The sequence below is a fragment of the Lycorma delicatula genome, chromosome 6 (genome assembly GCF_047948215.1).
Source record: "Lycorma delicatula isolate Av1 chromosome 6, ASM4794821v1, whole genome shotgun sequence".
NCBI lineage: Eukaryota > Metazoa > Arthropoda > Insecta > Hemiptera > Fulgoridae > Lycorma > Lycorma delicatula.
The window spans coordinates 157,927,125-157,947,355 of NC_134460.1; the positions used below are offsets into that span (position 1 = coordinate 157,927,125).

The following is a 20,231-nucleotide window of genomic DNA, read 5'->3' on the forward strand; positions in this document are numbered from 1 at the left end:
ATGTGATGACAAACATGTTTTTCACTTATATGATGCTAAATCAGTTTAAACAAAAATGAACAAGAGCCACCCACCATTCCTGATCCCATCGTCCTTGGTACTGATGTTCCATGATCAGAATATCCTTATGAAAATTCTTTCATCGCTGATTGCTGACTGAGCCCAAATTTTCAGGAAAAGTCTAGATGGAAGTGTAGGACATAGATTTTTAATGACATCCTAATCATTTGTTTTCTAAAAGCTTAATAACAAAAAAAAAACCATAACTTCTGAAGGACTTCCTTGCATCTAGTTCACATTGGCTAAGTTCATCAGCAAAAGTTGAGTTCTCAAGGGGTTTCTTTGTGGGCCGATTATACTCTCCTTCATTGAGTTTAGGAAAACTTATTCGTAAATGATTAAATCTTTGTCTAGTGTTAATACAAAAAAATTTCCATGAGTTCAAGTTTTATGTGAAGTGGTGGCAGTATGAGTTTACCACGCAATTATTGATTTTTTCACTAGCCAGAAAGTTCTACTACAACGAGCAGTTCTTTACTTTAATGATTTTTTGTATAACGACTATCTCAAAGATAAAACAAATTTTGTAAATCAAGAAGTAACCCAACAATTATCAAATCACTGCAAACTTGTCATATGTGCTCTTTATATTTTATTGTTTCTAATATTGCTGCTATAGTTAACATACATTTCTTTCATGTTAACTGCATAAGCTGACTGAATAGATGGTTGCTTGTATGCAGTCAAATTGCTTTCATGTTAATTTAGAAAACTCAGTAAAAAGATGTCATTCTTCATGCTGAACTCCTAGCTCTTTCATCAGGCTGTTGACATTAGTACAAATGCACAATGAATTTTACATAGTAAAATAAGTTGAAAGAAATCTATTTCATGTTCTAAATGTTTGTTTTTTTCTGCTAAAAGATTCTACTGTTGCACTCTAAACCCCAGAAGTTCAACTTACTGCTTTGATAACTTTAAATCGTGAACTAAATCATTAAGTTTGTGTAGTTGAATTAAATGAGATTTCTCATCAAGATACAGGAAGAAATTCTTCATCTTCAGATTGTTCTGTCAATGTCAGATTAGATGGTGGTACAGAATATATCTGCATATTTTATGAACTTTCTATTTTTGAATGAAAATCCAACTATATTTGTCATATAAAAGTAGCAGTCTGTGAAGAAGTGGTCCTTAGGTTCATCCAAACCATCGATACAGCAAACTGCATGGCTCATGATTTCCCCTTCAACCATTTAGTTCCGGAATATGAGTTACCGAGTATGATTTGCAAATAACATGAGGTGCCCAGATTTTATATCTATCCCCGAGTGCACAATACATATAAAAGCTATAAGCTGTTTTTATCAGCAGTTTTTATTCAGTAACAGTCTTTCTGGGAGATTTAGGCATAAATTTAACACCGACAATGATTTGAACATCACAAACCTTTGCGGAAGCCATGTTGTAGCAAATAAAAATCAGAAATCACTTGTGTATTAAAGAAATTTGTATTATAAAAAAAAATCACTTTTCTATTATAAAGAATTCGTGAAGTATAGCAAAACACTAATAACTGTGAAACAAAATGCACAGTATAGACCAGTGAAGCTAGACTAAAAAAGATTTTAAGCTCTAGTAGTAGGCAATAACAGCTGTCTGTATGGCATACAGACAAGTTTTTGTGTGCGTCTACTTCTTGTGATACAGTGGATAAGTTAATTACTTTTTTTTGTTTATTAAGTATGTATGCATATTGTTTAAAAGTATATAATACAGAAACTATTCTTAATTGTAACCAGTATTTGATTAAAATGAATTTTTTATTAAAACACTTTTTACACATTTATGATTTACGTAAAACCTGTACATGTTAACACAATTTCAATTGCATATTTGAAATCTGCACTCAAATTACAGTGAGAAAAGTTGTGCAAAATGGTAAATATAAATTTTGTGTTGACTAGTGTTATTTGTTGAGGGAACTCTTTCTTTCTTAAACATTCATTTAAGAACGTGGCTTAAAAATTGTGTTAATGCCTAATCTGTAATGTTTAAGAATTATTTTCTTTGCTGCAAAGTTATAAAAAGTTAATATGGTATTAATGAGTATTATTTATGGTCATTTGTGCTATTTTTATTTATTATTAAAAGTAATGCAGATTCATAAATTTTAATCGTAACTTTAATATTTTCAGTCTTGTCTATCAGCATTAAGTATGCAAGCCCTGCCAGCTGCAGCCGAATCATTATGTATAGTTGAGATGGGCGGTGGAGATAGCTCAAATACTGGTCCAGGAGCAAGTAATGATGACAGCAGTGGAGCTCGTGGTATCCTGTATCTAAATATTGGCCTCCAGAATGGTGTATTGCTGCGTACTGTTCTTGATCCTGTTACTGGAGATCTTGCTGATACTCGTACACGATATCTTGGTTCAAGACCTGTTAAATTATTCCGTATTAAGATGCAAGGCAATGAAGCGGTAATATTCTAGAAATTTTCCTTTACATTGTCATTTGTATTTAGTTCAGCAAAAGTTTTATGACTGAAACCGTATGAAATTTTAAAGGAAGTCATGTGACCACTTTATTAGTTTTAACCAGCACATTTTAATATTTAGTTTTTGGATAAGGCTTAGCTAATATTTTTATAAAGCTATTAATTTCAGGTAGTAATTTTTTTGGTGTTTTGAACTTTTACTGATTATAATTGAAAATAATGTGTGTGTTTGTGCGCGTGCGAACACACACACAAATTTATAAACATAGTAATAGATAGGTAACAATTTACTAAATTCAGAAAACATCAAGACTTTTTCTTCGACTGGTTAGATTAGGCGAGACACAGAATTGAGTTTTTATACATGAGCAATGAATAATCCTTCAGAAAACTGGCATTGTCAAATAGACATACATTCAATTTCTCAAACATGGTACTACTGATATATTAAATAAATTAACAATATAATCCATGTTATCAGCACATTGATGTGTTCTCTAGATCTTTTGGCTTACTTGAAAGCCATCATCAGGAGTTAAAATTAATAACTTTAATGAGTAAAAGTTAATTAAGTACTACTAGTATACCTGTAGAGTATACTAATAGGACTGGACAGTCATGACTGTTTTTAAATTTTAACTATGATTTTTTAAACTTGATTTTAAATGCATTAACATGCATTAACTCCTGATGATGGGCTTCCAAGTAAGCCGAGAGATCTAGAGAACCCATCAACATGCTGGTTAAGGTGGATTATATTGTTAATTTACATATACTCAAGTATAATACAATCACATTTATGTAATTTTCATACATGATAATGAATAACTAATATTAATGATAATATTTCCATCTCTAATTAACAAAATATTTTTTGTTAGATTTTATAAGGAATAAGAGACTAGTGGGCTTGGCTTTGCCTATGAATGTATCTGCTAATTTGTCTTTCTCTTACCTAATTAAATTAGAACGAATATAAGATGTGTTTTTAGACCACAGATTTTTTTCTTTTACGTCTTTTACTGGAGATAAGGTTCTGTAACTTCTTTTATTCAATTTGTCAGGTCATAAACCATAAGAAATCAAGTTTAACCCCTTAATCAGGATTCCTAGAATTTCAGTATGGTTCATTTCACTCTTTCCTCAGGAATAAGGGCAAAATCTTTTGCTATCTGTAACTCACTATTGGAGCATTTGAGGACCCATGTTTATATGAACTTTTTTCATTATTTTTGCTAGTAAAATGAGTTCAGAAAAAACGCTGGTAACAGTGTAAATAAATCACCTTTCATAAATTTTTTAGAAAAGTTCATTACGAAGATGTTTAATGAAAACTTTTAATAATAGTGTTAAAAATGCTTAAATAAAACTTAAGTAATGCATTGATTGTAAACAATTGTCTTTTTTACAAAAAAAAGGTTGAGATTAGTAGTTTACCGTATTAGATTTTTTTTACATTATTGGTTTCTCAGTTTTGTTTCTATGCTACAGTTTTCTGAGTAACTTTTAACATGGTTAAATGTGGTAAAATGCAACGGCATGTTTTTGTTTCTTCATGAAAAACGTTATGCACCCGTGCTGGTGTGATGAAATTTTTCTTGAAGCTGGGTTATTTGTCTTTAAGACTAGAAGTTTGTTGTCAACGTGAATTTGCTAGGGATCTTAAATTTAGATTTCAGGTACTCAAAAGAAATCTAACTTTTAGGAATATTTGGTGGAATATTTTAAATGTTTCTGTTTCTTGTATGTACCGATCATAATTAATATCTTTCAGATTCTTTTAATGCAATATCCACTTTACATTTAGTTTTGTGATTGTTAATATGATATTTATATTTATTATAATTATATTCATTATATTTTATTCATGATAACATTTTCTTCAGGTAAAGAAGGCTTATCTTTTAAATGATTTATAGAATAGTAGGTATTTTGAGCAAGCAACCTAACTGAATTAATTATGATATTAAATATTTTGTACAGTATGAGCTTGGTAGCAGAAAAGACTTTTTCGAAAGAAAGGTTTCTAACTGTTGTAAAAAAATTTGTTTTTTCCATTCTGAATAATTACAGATTTTTACTCTAATAACAGATATTGCAATGAAATCATAAATGAGAAAGCTTTATTTACTATTTATTTTCCAAAATTTGCCTGGTAATTAAAACTTCATAAACTTATTTAGTAAATTTTAATTAATATGGTGTGAAAGAATAATTTAATTAACTTCTTTTTTTTGTAGTGTTGTAATTAAAACTATCAAATTCCCAGTTTGGTATAATAATAATTTTAATGAATTTTTTTCATTGTATAAAGTTGTATCTTTCTTTTTATAAATTCATTAAAAGTCTTATGCATTTTATGGATATTGTAACTTCTCATTGAAAAAAGGTGCTATGAAACTGGCAACTTCTTATATATTAACTTTTATGCGAGTAATGCTTTTCCTTCATGTGTGCTATGTTTGTTTCTAGGTACTGGCTATGTCGAGCAGATCATGGTTAAGTTATAGTTATCAAAATCGTTTTCATTTAACTCCATTATCATATGAATGTCTTGAATACGCATCTGGTTTCTCATCCGAGCAGTGTCCAGAAGGTGTTGTTGCTATCTCCACAAACACGTTAAGAATTCTTGCCTTAGAAAAACTAGGTGCAGTTTTCAACCAGGTAACCTTTGTTTCTCCTTCCATTAACAATTTTTTATTTAATTACTTTCGGTATAATGACTGATTACACCAAAATGGTATTATGATTGATTTTTACGACTGAAAACAGTAGAGGTGGAAAGGTGTTTCTACTATTGATATGTATGAAGGATATTATTATGGTAATACTGTGTGCTTTCCTGCTGTATACAGAACTGCATTCATTGTTAGGAAGTATGCAACATGTGTTGAAAGCAGTATCTGTGTAAAAGTAGTGCTGCAGGTTGATTATTCATTTGCTCTCACAAGTCTATTTTCTATTATAATCTCTGCTGCTACTGCAGTTAATTAGCTGCAACTTTGGATAATTAATTTGTATATTTCTCATTTGTTTATTAAAATATTTTTGTTTAAATTTTTTAAAGCTGTAGAATTCCTTTATTTGTGAATAAATACATTTTACTAAAAAACAATTTCATATTAATGATAGCACTTATCTTTAACGGCAGAAAGTGAACAAATTGCTGAGATCATAAGGGTTTACAGGTTTTTGTTTTTATGTAATCTACTGCCTGTCAGTTTAATTTAGTTAATTTTATATTAAAAATTTATTTTTAAGAGTGTTATTAATATTATTATTATTATAGATTGCATTTCCTGTTGAATACACTCCAAGAAAATTTGTCGTGCATCATGAGTCTTCACATCTCCTTTTAATAGAGACTGAACATAATGCCTATACTGAGGAAACTAAGAAAGGAAGGCGAATTCAAATGGCAGAGGTATTGTTAGTTTTTTTAAAGTGTTCATTTGGTAGTATGTACCCTGTCATTTAACATATAAATTAAATATATTATATGTTAACATTAACATGAGATTAGTAACTGACTACATATGATTTGGATTATTGGTTACCAAATGGGTCTTTACATCTCCTTTTAATAGAGACTGAACATAATGCCTATACTGAGGAAAATAAGAAAGGAAGGCGAATTCAAATGGCAGAGGTATTGTTAGTTTTTTTAAGTGTTCATTTGGTAGTATGTACCCTGTCATTTAACATATAGATTAAATATATTATATGTTAACATTAACATGATTAGTAAATGACTACATATGATTTGGATTATTGGTTACCAACAGTCTGTGCAAAGTTACATCTAAAAGCAAGCGATACACACATATAGAAACAATTATGGTTTCAGTATGAACATATCATAGAAAAAGCTATCAGTTTTACCTATTCCCCTCATTCATATAGAGAGAACCCTCACTCACATTCTAAAAACCATTTTTGTGAAAATTATTTAAATTTTATTTAATTCATACCCCCAAGTGTCATTAAAATTATTTTTCTATCTATCTATACCTATCTTTTTTCTACAAGAAGATAGGTAGGTAGAAGAACATGTTTGTTATTTTTGATGAAAAGTTTGGGTCTTGATTATACAATCACCACTTAATGTCATATCTATTGAGTCTGATAACATTATGAATATACAGGATTAGTATATGTATTTTAAAAATTAATAAAATTTGATTACTTATAAATTGGTTAGTAAATATTTAGAGAAATATAAATTTATATAAAAACCTTATAATTATTATATTCCTGTAAAATTTAATTACAGTAATTTAAAAGATAAAAAAATGAGGTGAAATTTGTCTGTAAAAAAAATGTGGGAGCTAGAAATTGTAGTTATATTACAAATTGCAAATGTGGGAGCTAGAAATGTAAATGTAGTTTTAATAAACTACATCTTCCTTAGTTTTGATCAAAGAGGAATCTGATTTCTTACATTCAGAATGTGAAAACATTTCTTAGAAACTTGTCTTTTTTTCTTTTTTTGCCAAAAGATGGCAAAATTGTTGCTTATATAACAAAAATTCTTAAAAAATTTCCAGAAAAGGATCAGTACCTCTAGTATTGATTCTATTCAAAATTTAAAATGTTCTCAGAAAAATTAGTTATTTTCATCCACTAAAATTTGTTGTGGAACTCTATCCTGAGCTTGTAAGACCTTCTCTAAAGAGCCACTTGTTGATGTACCAAAAAGGTTTTTTACTATGCAATTCAAAAATTATATTTTTTGTTATCCTTCTTGCCATTTTTAACATATATTTGTGTTATTTGTCAAAAATTGTAAGTTATCTATTTTAATTTTTACATCTAATTTCTTTTTTTGAGAGTACAGCAATTTAAAATGGAACATTTCAGAATATAACTTGTTACTGTTGTTATTCATATTTTGTTGCTTTTTACTATATTCAGCACAGTTTTATTGCGCGAAAAAATTAAAAAGATGTATAAGTTTATATTATCAGCAGTGAAGAATGTTTAGTAAACTGTGGTGTCAGAAGAAAATAGTTTTATGGTGTTGCAATAACTTTTATAAGTTATGTGTTGGGCTTAAAATTTTCTAATTATGACTTCATATTTCATTTGCATTGTTGCGACATGTAACAAAAAAAAGTTTATACTTAATTTCTAATAAATACTTTGTTTTTATGTAGTATGTATTTTGCTTTTATCTTATTTTCATTTTAACTTATTTTACCTCAAGGAAATGCGAGAAGCTGCTGGTGAAGAAGAGCAAGAGTTAGCTCAAGAAATGGCAGAAGCATTTTTAACTGAAGATCTGCCTGAAAGTGTTTTTAGTGCACCTAAAGCTGGTGCTGGAATGTGGGCTTCACTTATACGTATAATGAATCCACTTGATGGAAAATCACATCAAATTATACGGTTACTACAAAATGAAGCGGCTGTTAGGTATGTTATATAAATTTATATAACTGTTTTTTTTACTGTAATATTTTTATTTTTCCCTCTCTATTCAGAATACTATAAGGGAGCTCTCTCTTCCCATGCTCCACTACCACAAAGTACAGAATTAGAGAACACTCCTCTTACCTTTACTGTTTCATGTTCAAAATGTTTTCGGGTCTAAGCCCATCTAAAGTGAATCGGTATTCACTTTACCAAGAACACAATTATCAAAGAACACCGGTGTGTTCTTTGGTAATTGCGTTTCAATTAACCACATAACTCAGGAATGATTGAACTGAGACTACAAGACTACACTTCATTTACACTCATACATATTATTCTCATTCATCCTCTTAAGTAATACATGAACGGTAATTCCTGAGGCTAAACAGGAAAAGAAAGTTGGCATAAATCACATATGTAAAATTTTATTATGGGTCAGATACATAGATGACATTTTAGTTAAATATGAACCAGTTATAAATAACGAACATCAAGTAATTTGAAATAAATTTCTTAAAATCATATCATAAAACATTAAAATTTACATATGAAATGGATCATAATAAAATGAATTATTTAGATGTAAATATTAAAATAAATAGAAACAATTAAATAATAACTGGAGTTTATAGAAAATCCTACCTCAAATAAAATCGTAAACAAGAATTCTAATCATCCTTGGTCCCAAAAAATTAATATTTTTAAAAACATGATAAATAGGGCAATAAAATACATAAATGATAAACAGGAATTGTGTAATGAAATAAATAATATAAAAAGTGTATATCGTATGTCATTGAACATAAAAAAGTAAAGGTAAGAGTGTTCTTTAACTCTGTACTTTACGGTGGCTGAAAAAAAAATTGTATAGTTATTTAACATAGAGGAAAAGAAAGAAAAATAGTAGATGTTTTAATGAAAATTTCATCAGGTAACCTTTGAAGACTTAAACTGTTAAAAAAAAGTCATAGTATTCTTTTCACTTACCCAAATGTTCCTCTCATTACTGTTAAACATAATATTACAATTCTGAAAATATTGTGAGAAGAAAAGGAGATTTTGCAGCTACCAGTTGTTAAGAAGTTGTGTTATTTGTGTACAAACTTGTTTAAATGATGTGATACGAGGTATCTCCTGAATTGTAAGTGTTAAAACTTCAAATAGATTGTGTATCATCTGAGTGGGTATCTAGTCCCAGATTACTGTTCAGTGCAGCTGGATGCACTTTATGTGCATTAAAATGATGATTTTAATTATTCACATGTTAGTCTTAACTAAGTACAATCATGAATAAACAAGATTAAAGAAATGTCAGTCCTTTTTTGCCATAGTTACCAATAGGATTAACTAGTCTGTTAATGTTTAATTAAAAAGTCATTGTGGATTAAGTTTTTACAGTAATAGAACTTTGTATAGTTTTTCTAATAATATGACCTCATCCAAAAGTCTCTTTGGTATGCAGTTTGTCTTGGACAAGACAGCAGTCCCTTTGTGGGTCGATCATCCCCATCTCTTTTTTGGTGTCTGCTGCTCAAGCTTTCTTATTCCTAATCTACATAGTTAATCATTTTAGACTAATTTTATTTCATTTCGATGATTAATGGGTTTATTTTATCATTAAACTTGATTATGATCAAGTTTAATGATAAAATAAACCCTAGAAATAAGGATATTCATCCTTACTTCTCAAGAAGTAAGGATCTTGGTAGAGAATTATAAAGAGGATTAATGACAGTATTTTCTCAAGGATGAATTGAACATTTAGATAGTTAATTAATAAATTTTAAAATTGTTTACCTTGTATTTTTTTAAGTAAATATAAAATAATTTCTTATATGTACCTTCAAAAGTAACCTATGAATTATTCCGACTGCATTTTAAAACTGCGCAGTTGCTTAACTTTTCATTAATGTCATTTTAATTGAATTTAATCTCAAAGATAAAAGTAGAATTAAGTATAATTTTCTGTTTTCTTTTCTTGGTTATGTAGTGCCTTTTTTTTTTCAGTATTTGTCTCTGCAAGTTTTCAAACCAAGGTGAACAACAGTTTGTTGTTGTAGGTGTTGCCAAAGATCTGCAGCTATGTCCTAGACAAGTGAATGGAGGATATCTTTTGACTTACAGGTTGGTTACATTAATTATTAATATAAGCTTGCTTATTTTTTATTTTATTTATGATGTCTGTATTGTGAATACACTGGAATCATTCATAATTTTAAATATGTTACTTTTCCATTCTGAGCAATATTTTTCTTTCTTAAAGGTGTGGTTCATCATAAAAATAAAAGGCGATAGCAAATCTATCTTTTGTTATTCATGTTTTTTTATTTCAAGGTGGGTGGTTTCAGTTAGTTTTTTTTTATTTTTAGGATGAATGCTAGCTGTACAAATCTGGAATTAGTTCATCGTACTGCTGTAGATGAAGTTCCAAATGCTATATGTGGATTCCAAGGTCGATTGCTTGTTGGAGTCGGCCGAATGCTACGTTTATATGATATGGGAAAGAAGAAACTACTTAGAAAATGTGAAAACAAGGTAAGGTTATTACATAATAGCAAACTGTTAATTTAATCTCCAGGTAGAACAATCTCCAGACCAAGCGCATGGCTAAGTGGAAAGCCACTACACAAATCAACCAGATACCTTTTCTTTTTAGCTTCCCAATAATGTGTTCACTATTCTGTTTTAACTACACAAAGAAGATATTCTTCTCTTCTTTAGGTTAACGAAAAGAAATCGAAACTTTTAGCCTACAAAATAATTTTTATACACAAAAATACACCTGTTTAAAACTAACAGAGCACATAAACATATTTTGGTATAGCTAGAAAGTTTTTCCAATTCAATCATTTTAAGCTCTATTTTTGTATCTTTATGATAAAATAATTTCTTTTTATTGAAAATTATGAATTAATTTTTTCCAGATATTTTTATGTAAAAATATTTACTTCTGTTACTTATATAATTAAATAAATACAAAAAGACTGATTATTTCTATGCTTGTGGAGGACATAATAAAAGTTGAACAATGGGACTGTGTTTCATGTTCTTGTTCTTTTTCAAACTTATAAAATTAGTAAAAGAACAGCAAATCAATTCAGAAAGACCTGTTGTGTTGATCATTTGTACCGTGTGCTTGACATACCTATTTGTAAACTTGCCGTAACTCATCTAATGATTTTCTCAGATTTATTTTCTCTTCATCCATGTGCAGTTCAAGTTTTACAATAGTACGAGATGTTAAAATTTATATTTATTACAAAGTTGATGTTATTTGAACTTCTTGAGGACTGAGCTTAACTTTGTTCTGGGCGTGAAATAATTCCAGATCCAAGTAATTTTAATATATGTGTTTCACTATTTTTGAATTTAATTTCTAAAAACTTTTGAGTTGCTGTTGAAAAAGGCCATTATTTATTTATTTCTCTAAGAAGACTATTTATTATATTTTTTTAACATATTTCTGTATTGTCATTGAAATAAATAAAGTAAGATTGTTATCACTTTTTTGTGCATTTAGAATAAATCTTTTGTTAGAAATCTGGTACTCTTTTCTTTTTCAATACATGTATCTAATTGTTTTACATCTAATAATATATAAAAGTGCCATATATTAAGCGCTAATGTCTATCTTGTTCTTTATAAATATCAGCTTTTAATCTTTAATTTCAGCTTTATAGAACATTCCATAAATACTAGCTTTTGATCTTTATATCGATCAGTTGATTTTAAAAATTGAAATTTAAAAAAAATTTAAGACTTTTACATTGACTGGTAAGTATGTTACTACCCAAAGATAGTAAAAACCTTTCTACAAAATTTGAAGAAAATTGGTCGCCGTGGTACAGAGTTTTAAGATCAAACACAGGTCAACATACGAACGTCTGCCTGAGAAAAATAATACTTTTGGAATTGGGAACATTGGAGTAAGAAATTTTTTCACAGATTATTTACAATCTATTTAAATATTTTTTATTTCTTAAATGTGTCCTTAAACTGCAAAACTTAAAAGGCAAATTTAAAAAAATGTTTGCCCAATCTACAGTTAGTTAATTAATATAAGTTACTAGTGAGCCCAATGCTTCATTATTACCATAATGTTTATTTCAGTTCAAACCTTGCCAGTCTATGTAAATCGTGTGGTTATATATATATATATATATATATATATATATATATATATATATAAAACTTCTTTTACTTAATTTAATTTTTTGTATATATAGAGATGTCATTATAAATTGTGATTGTCTATGTCAATATAGACTTACTCAGACAGTTATGACATGATAAATATTATGGGATTGTTAATATGTAAACACTCTAAACAAATATTAATAAATTGCAAAATTTTGAGTGATCTAGAGTAGTTTTTGAGTTATTAGATAATAGTAATTATGTAATATACTAATATTTATTTAACAGGTATAAATAGTGTAATGTTTTATTGTTACGCTTATTTCTCTCAATTGACTGGAAAATTTCAAATAACTCTTACCTACCTGATGTAAATTTATATCATTTAGAAATGATTTCAAACTTAAGTTTTCCGATTTTTGTGACTAAAGAGGAAAAGCTATTACAATCTTGTAGTTACATTATTATAACTCATTTAAAGATAAAACCAGACCAGGAAGCTTATTTTCTTTGTTACTATAATTTTTCTGTCATATAATTAATCCAAATAGAAAAAAAAATTCAGATCAGATAGGGATGAATACAGGGACTGACTGCATAACAGCTATTAACATAACATTTATTACATCAGCTATTTAAATTTGTTAGCTGATAATTAGCAGTGGCACTGTCTTTAATGGTTTAATGTTGGGTCGCTTTAATTGGCAAAGTAAATTCATACCTTATTTTTCTGGTTAAATATATGCAATGGTTTGACAGGAAAAACATGAAACATTTATAACTTTTAAGGAGGTATTTTATGATGATTAGTTTTTATATGATAATTGTAATTGTGTGTTTTTTATATGACTAATTTTAGACTGTTTTGTTACAGCACATTCCTAATTCAATTGTAAATATTATGGCATTGGGTCAGCGTGTTTATGTCAGCGATGTACAAGAGAGCATTTATTTCGTTAGATATAAGCGTTCAGTTAATCAACTCATAATATTTGCCGATGATACACAACCGCGTTGGATTACTACAACCACAGTTCTTGATTATAATACAGTTGCTGTTGCTGATAAATTTGGCAATGTTGCTGTTGTAAGTATTAATAATTTCTTTTCTTTATTTAATTAGTGAATTTTTTTATTTTATTTAATCTTATTTATTTAACCTATTCTGTAATTGGCTTTAAAAAGAATCAGTTTTTTTTAATGAAAAACTTTGTTAAAGTCATGTATTAAGTATGTGAAATAGGTGAGGTAAAGGTGTGTTCAGATTATTTCAGCAAGTGGTTTTCCCCCCCCTAGTATAGTTGAAGTTATTTATTGTTACATAGTGCATTTTGAAATTATTTCAGTACCCTTTTCTGGTTACAATTTCAAATGAAAAGCTGCTTTACTGATCTGCATCTTAAGGAAAATACTGTTGAAAAATTTATACATCTTGTACAGATTTATTAATAATTTGAGAAAAATTGAGTTCAAAATATTAAAAATTTATTGGTGTCCTGCCTTTTTTAATGTTTGTAACAGCATTCTCCTGTTTCAGTTCTTTTGTCTTAGCAATGAAGGAAAATCTTGTACATCAAGCTAGTTTACATTATTTTAAGGTGTTAATATTTACTTTGGGGAGCTAATGTTAAAATCAAGTAAAAATGTTAAAAGAAATTTATCATAATGGAATTGACTGACCACTATGTTTGATTTTTATACACATATGTAAACTTAAAAAATTGACACCTGATTTTGTGTGTAAAAATAAAATAATCTAAAACTAGCTTACAGGTGGAGCTGCATACATCTGCCAATTAAGGGGATAATATTTAATCCAATAGAAATTGTAAGCTTTCCTGAGGTATTAAGGATGAGCTAATTTTGATATTGGTATATTATGTACTTCATACAATATCCTTCTAGTTAATTTTTTACAATAATTATCTAGACTGGAAATGTATGGAACATCATTTTAAAATTTTAGTCTTAACTATATTTTGCCAAATAATAGAATAAATTATTCTTTTAATATCTTCTAATTTTCACAGATTCGATTACCAACTAATGTTACTGATGATGTAGATGAAGATCCCACTGGTAATAAAGCACTCTGGGATAGAGGTTTATTAAATGGGGCTTCACAGAAAGCTGACTGCATTGCAAATTTTCATGTTGGGGAAATAGTCATGTCATTGCAGGTAATTTTTATTTTTCAAAATATTTTTGATATTTAATATAAAGTTTTATTTTATTTTAATTAAAGATTAGATAGAAAATGTCAGGAGTTTGTGATTAAAGCACAAATCACCTGCACGTAGGAATGCGTTGAAGAACATAATTTCCATCTTTAGATGGATTATTTGATGGTCAGTCACATTTAATTGATCTTCCATTGATATTGTTTATATAAACAAAAAATTAGTTTTTTTTTCACTATAAATATATATTTGAGTTCATACTATTTTTCAAAACATATCTTATTGATGTCATTGTATATGTGGTACAACCTCTTTAATTTGTTTTTCAACTTCTGATTTTTAGTGCAGTTTCTTCATTTTCAATAAATAACAGCTGAGAATAACAGGCAATGTTAACAATAATTTGGAAGTAATTAAATTTTTTGTCGCAGTCTATCAAAGATTTTCTGTATTTTTACGCCTAAATAAATAATTGCAATTTTAATGTGTGCTTATGCACTTTGTTAATTTAAAACTTCAGAATATGTACAAAGATTTTTAAATTTATGCTCAAAATGCTGTTCACAAGATAATCATAAATTGGGATATTAGCAGTTTGCTCTATTTTTCATTCTTAATTATTACTTTATTACTCTTCATTTATGATCTCAGACACAGGACAAGATTTTTAAAAACGAAGAAGTAAATTAACAATTGGAAAAGTATGTAGAAACCAGTAGTTACTGCAATTTGTAGGATTATGTTATATTACAACCGTATATATTTATATGTTTTAGCTGCTAAACTTCATTTAAATATTTAAGTTGCTATTTTAAACTGGTAGTTAAAGTTTGTTTATAAAATCGTGATCAAAAATTGATTCTTCCACATATACCATTCGTTGTATTTGTAATTTAATCTTGTGTAATAATGTATACACATTGTAACAAGACCAGTGTAATGGATTCCTGCCAATTAAGAAGAAAGTAGTGAAAAATATAATAACAGGAGGAATGTAGAAGATCATGTAAGTAATCCCAATACAAGACGAGATGAGACCACAATGGAACGAGAGATGGTGATGGCAAAGTTAAAAATTCTAACAGTATGGTGCCCAAAAACAAAGTTTGTAATGGCTTTCCACCATTAAGAAAACTCAGCTTGCCGTGTAAACACCATCAAGGAGATGAGTTCAAAGCAGATGTAAGGTACAACCTAACTTCCAGGCAAATTTGTCTGGGTTTCAGGAAGGAGATTGGGTCAGGAAGACAAGGGAAAGATCTCAGAAATGCCAGATCATTTGGGAGAGACCTTACACCGCATTGAACAAGATCAACAATATGTTCTACAAAAATCAACGAAGTTCAAGAAAGAAGAAGACTCTGGTTCATCTGGATCGCCTGGTGCCTTATCAGGAAACTGTTCGGAAGGAACAGCTTTTTAAGGAGTGGACAGTGTAACAAGACTACTATAATGGACCTGAGTAACAGATTCCTGCCAATTAAGAAAAAAGTAGTAAAAAATATAATAGAGGAATCCAGAAGGGAACCAAAAGGAATCCCTTTTTCTAAAGTTAACAGATCCATGGAGAGCTGCATCAAACCAGTCAAATGACTGAAGACAAAAAAAAAAACAGATCCATTTAACATCATTCTATGTGATAGATACTGCCTGCTGACACACCTGTAACAAATTTTGTTCCATGAGAAGAATTACTGGACCAGATTAGGGATTCATGGGAAAATGTAAGTGCTCTGACAATGATTCTCATGCTTCAACTTGGGTCTGGTTCTGCAGGTCAAGAGGATAGGAGTGCAAGTACTCCAGGAAAGATAAGTTAAAATCAGTTCTGAAGAAGCGAGTATAGGTTTATTGCTGGTGTGTTCATTGCGATTGTAATATGTGGCCTATAAGTCTGTCTCTTGTTTTAACTATATTTTTCCAAATGCTTCTTCTTTCTTCATAAGCTTCTAATCTTTTCTTCTCCGATACTCCGATCGTCCAAGTTTCACTTCAATATAAAGCGACACTCCAAACATACACTTTCAAAAATCTTTTCCTGACATTTAAAATGTTTGATCTAAACAAATTATATTTCTTACTGAAGACTCGTTTAGCTTGTACTATTCGGCATTTTATATCGCTCCTGCTTCGTCCATTTAGTAATTCTACTTCCCAAATAACAAAATTCTTCTACCTCCATAATCTTTTCTCCTCCTATTTTCACATTCAGTAGTCCATCTTTGTTATTTCTACTACATTTCATTACTTTTGTTTTGCTCTTGTTTATTTTCATGCGATAGTTCTTGCGTACTATATCATTAGCAAATCGTAGCATCTTTATCTTTTCACCTTGTACTGTTACTCTGAATCTAAATTGTTCTTTAACACATTAACTGCTAGTTCCATATAAAGATTAAAAAGTAACAGGGACAGGGAACATGCTTGTCGGACTCCCTTTCTTATGTTCTTCAATTGTTACTGTTGCTGTTTGGTTCCTGTACATGTTAGCAATTGTTCTTCTATCTCTGTATTTGAACCCTAATTTTTTTTAAATGCTGAACATTTTATTCCAGTCTACGTTGTCGAATGCCTTTTCTAGGTCTATAAACGCCAGGTATGTTGGTTTGTTTTTCTTTAATCTTCCTTCTACTATTAATCTGAGGCCTAAAATTGCTTCCCTTGTCCCTATACTTTTCCTGAAACCAAATTGGTCTTCTCCTAACACTTCTTCCACTCTCTTCTCAATTATTCCGTATAAAATTCTAGTTAAGATTTTTGATGCATGACTAGTTAAACTAATTGTTCTGTATTCTTCACATTTATCTGCCCCTGCTTTCTTTGGTATCATGACTATAACACTTTTTTTGAAGTCTGATGGAAATTCCCCTTTTTCATAAATATTACACACCAGTTTGTATAATCTATCAATCGCTTCCTCACCTGCACTGCGCAGTAATTCTACAGGTACTCTGTCTATTCCAGGAGCCTTTCTGCCATTTAAATCTTTTAATGTTCTCTTAAATTCAGATCTCAGTATTGTTTATCCCATTTCATCCTCCTCAACTTCCTCTTCTTCCTCTATAACACCATTTTATAATTCATTTCCTCCATATAACTCTTCAATATATTCCACCCATCTATCGACTTTACCTTTCGTATTATATATTGATGTACCATCTTTTTTTAACACATTATTAGATTTTAATTTATGTACCTAAAATTTTCCTTAACTTTCCTGTATGCTCCGTCTATTTTACCGATGTTCATTTCTCTTTCCACTTCTGAACACTTTTCTTTAATCCACTCTTCTTTCGCCAGTTTGCACTTCCTGTTTATAGCATTTCTTAATTGCCGATAGTTCCTTTTACTTTCTTCATCACTAGCATTCTTATATTTTCTACGTTCATCCATCAGCTGCAATATATCGTCTGAAACCCAAGGTTTTCTAGTAGTTCTCTTTATTCCGCCTAAGTTTGCTTCTGCTGATTTAAGAATTTCCTTTTGAACATTCTCCCATTCTTCTACGTTTTCTACCTTATCTTTTTTACTCAGACCTCCTCCTCAAAAATCTTCTTTACCTCCTCTTCCTCAAGCTTTTCTAATTTCCACTGATTCATCTGACACCTTTTCTTCAGGTTTTTAAACCCCAATCTACATTTCATTATCACCAAATTATGGTCGCTATCAATGTCTGCTCCAGGGTACGTTTTGCAGTCAACGAGTTGATTCCTAAATCTTTGCTTAACCATGTTATAATCTATCTGATACCTTGCAGTATTGCCTGTTCTTCTATTATGATTTTTAAATTGGTTGTTGGCAATTACTAAATTATACTTCGTGCAAAACTCTATAAGTCGGTCCCCTCTTTCATTCCTTTTGCCCAGCCCGTATTCACCCACTATATTTCCTTCCTTGCCTTTTCCAATGCTTGCATTCCAATCTCAAACTATTATTAAATTTTCATCTCCTTTTACGTGTTTATTGCTGCATCAATCTCTTCGTATACACACTCTACCTCATCATCATCATCATGGGCGCTTGTAGGCATATAGACGTTAACAATCGTTGTCGGTTTAGGTTTCGATTTTATCCTTATTACAATGATTCTAAGGTGCAAAATATTAGCCACTATTATAATGTCTTTCAGTGGGACTGAATTTTGGTTTTTACGATTAAGCCTGTAAATAAATCCTCTACATGAAATTTTTTTTTGTATGTAGATTATTATTATTATTATTGTAGTTATTACTGTTATTATTATTGATTTATTCTATTTTATTTATGTTATATTATGAAACGAATAAATTGTAATTATATAAACATTTTCAATTGTTAATTTCTTTAATCCTGATCGAGCCATGAAGATGCAACAATGATGCAGTGCATGTGCATATTGTTACTTAATTTCATGCTTATGTAGTTGGAGTTATGGTTTAAGATAAGGTAACTTAATAAATGAATTTGCATTTTTTCACATGTAAAAAATTATATAAATATTTTTTAATGTAATAAATATATTTTTTGGGGTTGGTTTTCATCGTATTGAATATTTTTAACTTAAAAGCATTATTTATCATTAAGAATTTTACTTTAAAATAATTATTGATTTGTGTTTTCAGAGAGCAACACTTATTCCTGGAGGATCAGAATCATTGGTTTATACCACTTTATCTGGTACAGTGGGTGTTCTTGTTCCATTTACATCTCATGAAGATCAAGATTTTTTCCAACATTTAGAAATGCACATGCGTTCTGAGAATCCACCGTTGTGTGGTCGTGATCATTTGTCATTCCGTTCATATTATTATCCTTTAAAAGTAAGTTTAATATTACTATTAAGTTTAAGACATGTCATGTAATGTATGTTCCTCTTGTTTCTTTCATGGAAGATACTTATTCTACAGATACATTTTAAAAAGCATAAAAAACTATAGCTATTCTCGCTCCCCTTCCTCCCAAAAAAATTTCATTGCAGAAACAAACCAAATAACAAAGAGGTATATTATAGAAAGTTGGGGATAAGGTAATTATAATCCTCAGAATCTGTTTATAAAATGATTACATTTTATCAATAATCAAGAAATATTAAATTATTTCAGTATAAAAAATCTTTAATATGAACTTTTGTATCCCGGGGTATTCCATTTTAATTCAACAAATGACCAGTGCATTACTGTTTTTGATTTTGATAATATTTGGTATATAACTAACTATCCACCTTGTAGTGATCAAAAAAAATTTTTAATTTTATTTTTTTATTAACTCGCCAGCAGGTAAAAACAGCCATTTTTGTCAATTTTTCCATGAAATTTAGCATTCTTATTTTACATTGTACAGAGGGTCAAAAAGGGTTTCTCTGGAAAGAGTAAAGATGAAACTTCATCTTGGTAAAATCAAAATTCATTTTTTTGCATAACCAAATAATATTGTATTGTTTACTTAAGCTATTTTTACAAATTATTTATTCAAATTTTGGGCCCAAAATAAATAATGGACTTACGGTAACCAGTCTGTTTTTTACCTTTTAACTCTTACTTACTAGTAGTACTTAAAAATTTAACTGTTGCAGTGTCCTTCATTAAAAAATGGCCACCAGACCGTAAGATTTTGAAAGCGTCTTGTTTTGGGGGCCGAAAAACCACATGGACAGATGGCAAAAATCTAAAATGTTTACAGCAGTTATGTACTTCAAAACCATAAAATTTATTTTGTTACTCAAATTGATTGAGGAGTAATAAAGCCAACAAAACCGCTAAAAACACCATTCCTTGTAACCATATACAACGTTCTAAAGATACTGCTGTTTTTGGGGTTTTTTTTTCAGATTATAAAAATTACAACTAAATTCTTTAGAATGAATAAATTGATAATAGCCTATTACTAAATGATAGTCAATTACAGAATGATGAATAATAGTTACAAAATGATAAACAAATCAAATAAATTAACAAGTCGTTCAATTCATTTTTACTTTATTTTACTCCTACTAATGGAAGTTACGAATAAATCTTGCACTT

General features: G+C 29.4%; 1 protein-coding gene across 2 annotated transcripts in view; it reads left to right on the plus strand.

Annotated features, from left to right (window-relative positions):
• The window catches only part of Sf3b3 (splicing factor 3b subunit 3), a 76,389-nt gene that overhangs the window by 47,378 nt on the left and 8,780 nt on the right, over window positions 1–20,231 (plus strand). For both annotated transcript variants that reach the window (XM_075368888.1, XM_075368889.1), the window contains exons 11-19: window positions 2,199–2,483; window positions 4,973–5,167; window positions 5,793–5,927; window positions 7,710–7,915; window positions 9,923–10,039; window positions 10,285–10,450; window positions 12,927–13,139; window positions 14,083–14,232; window positions 18,834–19,031. In XM_075368888.1, the coding sequence (XP_075225003.1) occupies window positions 2,199–2,483; window positions 4,973–5,167; window positions 5,793–5,927; window positions 7,710–7,915; window positions 9,923–10,039; window positions 10,285–10,450; window positions 12,927–13,139; window positions 14,083–14,232; window positions 18,834–19,031 (1,665 nt within the window). The remainder of the gene's footprint in view (window positions 1–2,198; window positions 2,484–4,972; window positions 5,168–5,792; window positions 5,928–7,709; window positions 7,916–9,922; window positions 10,040–10,284; window positions 10,451–12,926; window positions 13,140–14,082; window positions 14,233–18,833; window positions 19,032–20,231) is intronic.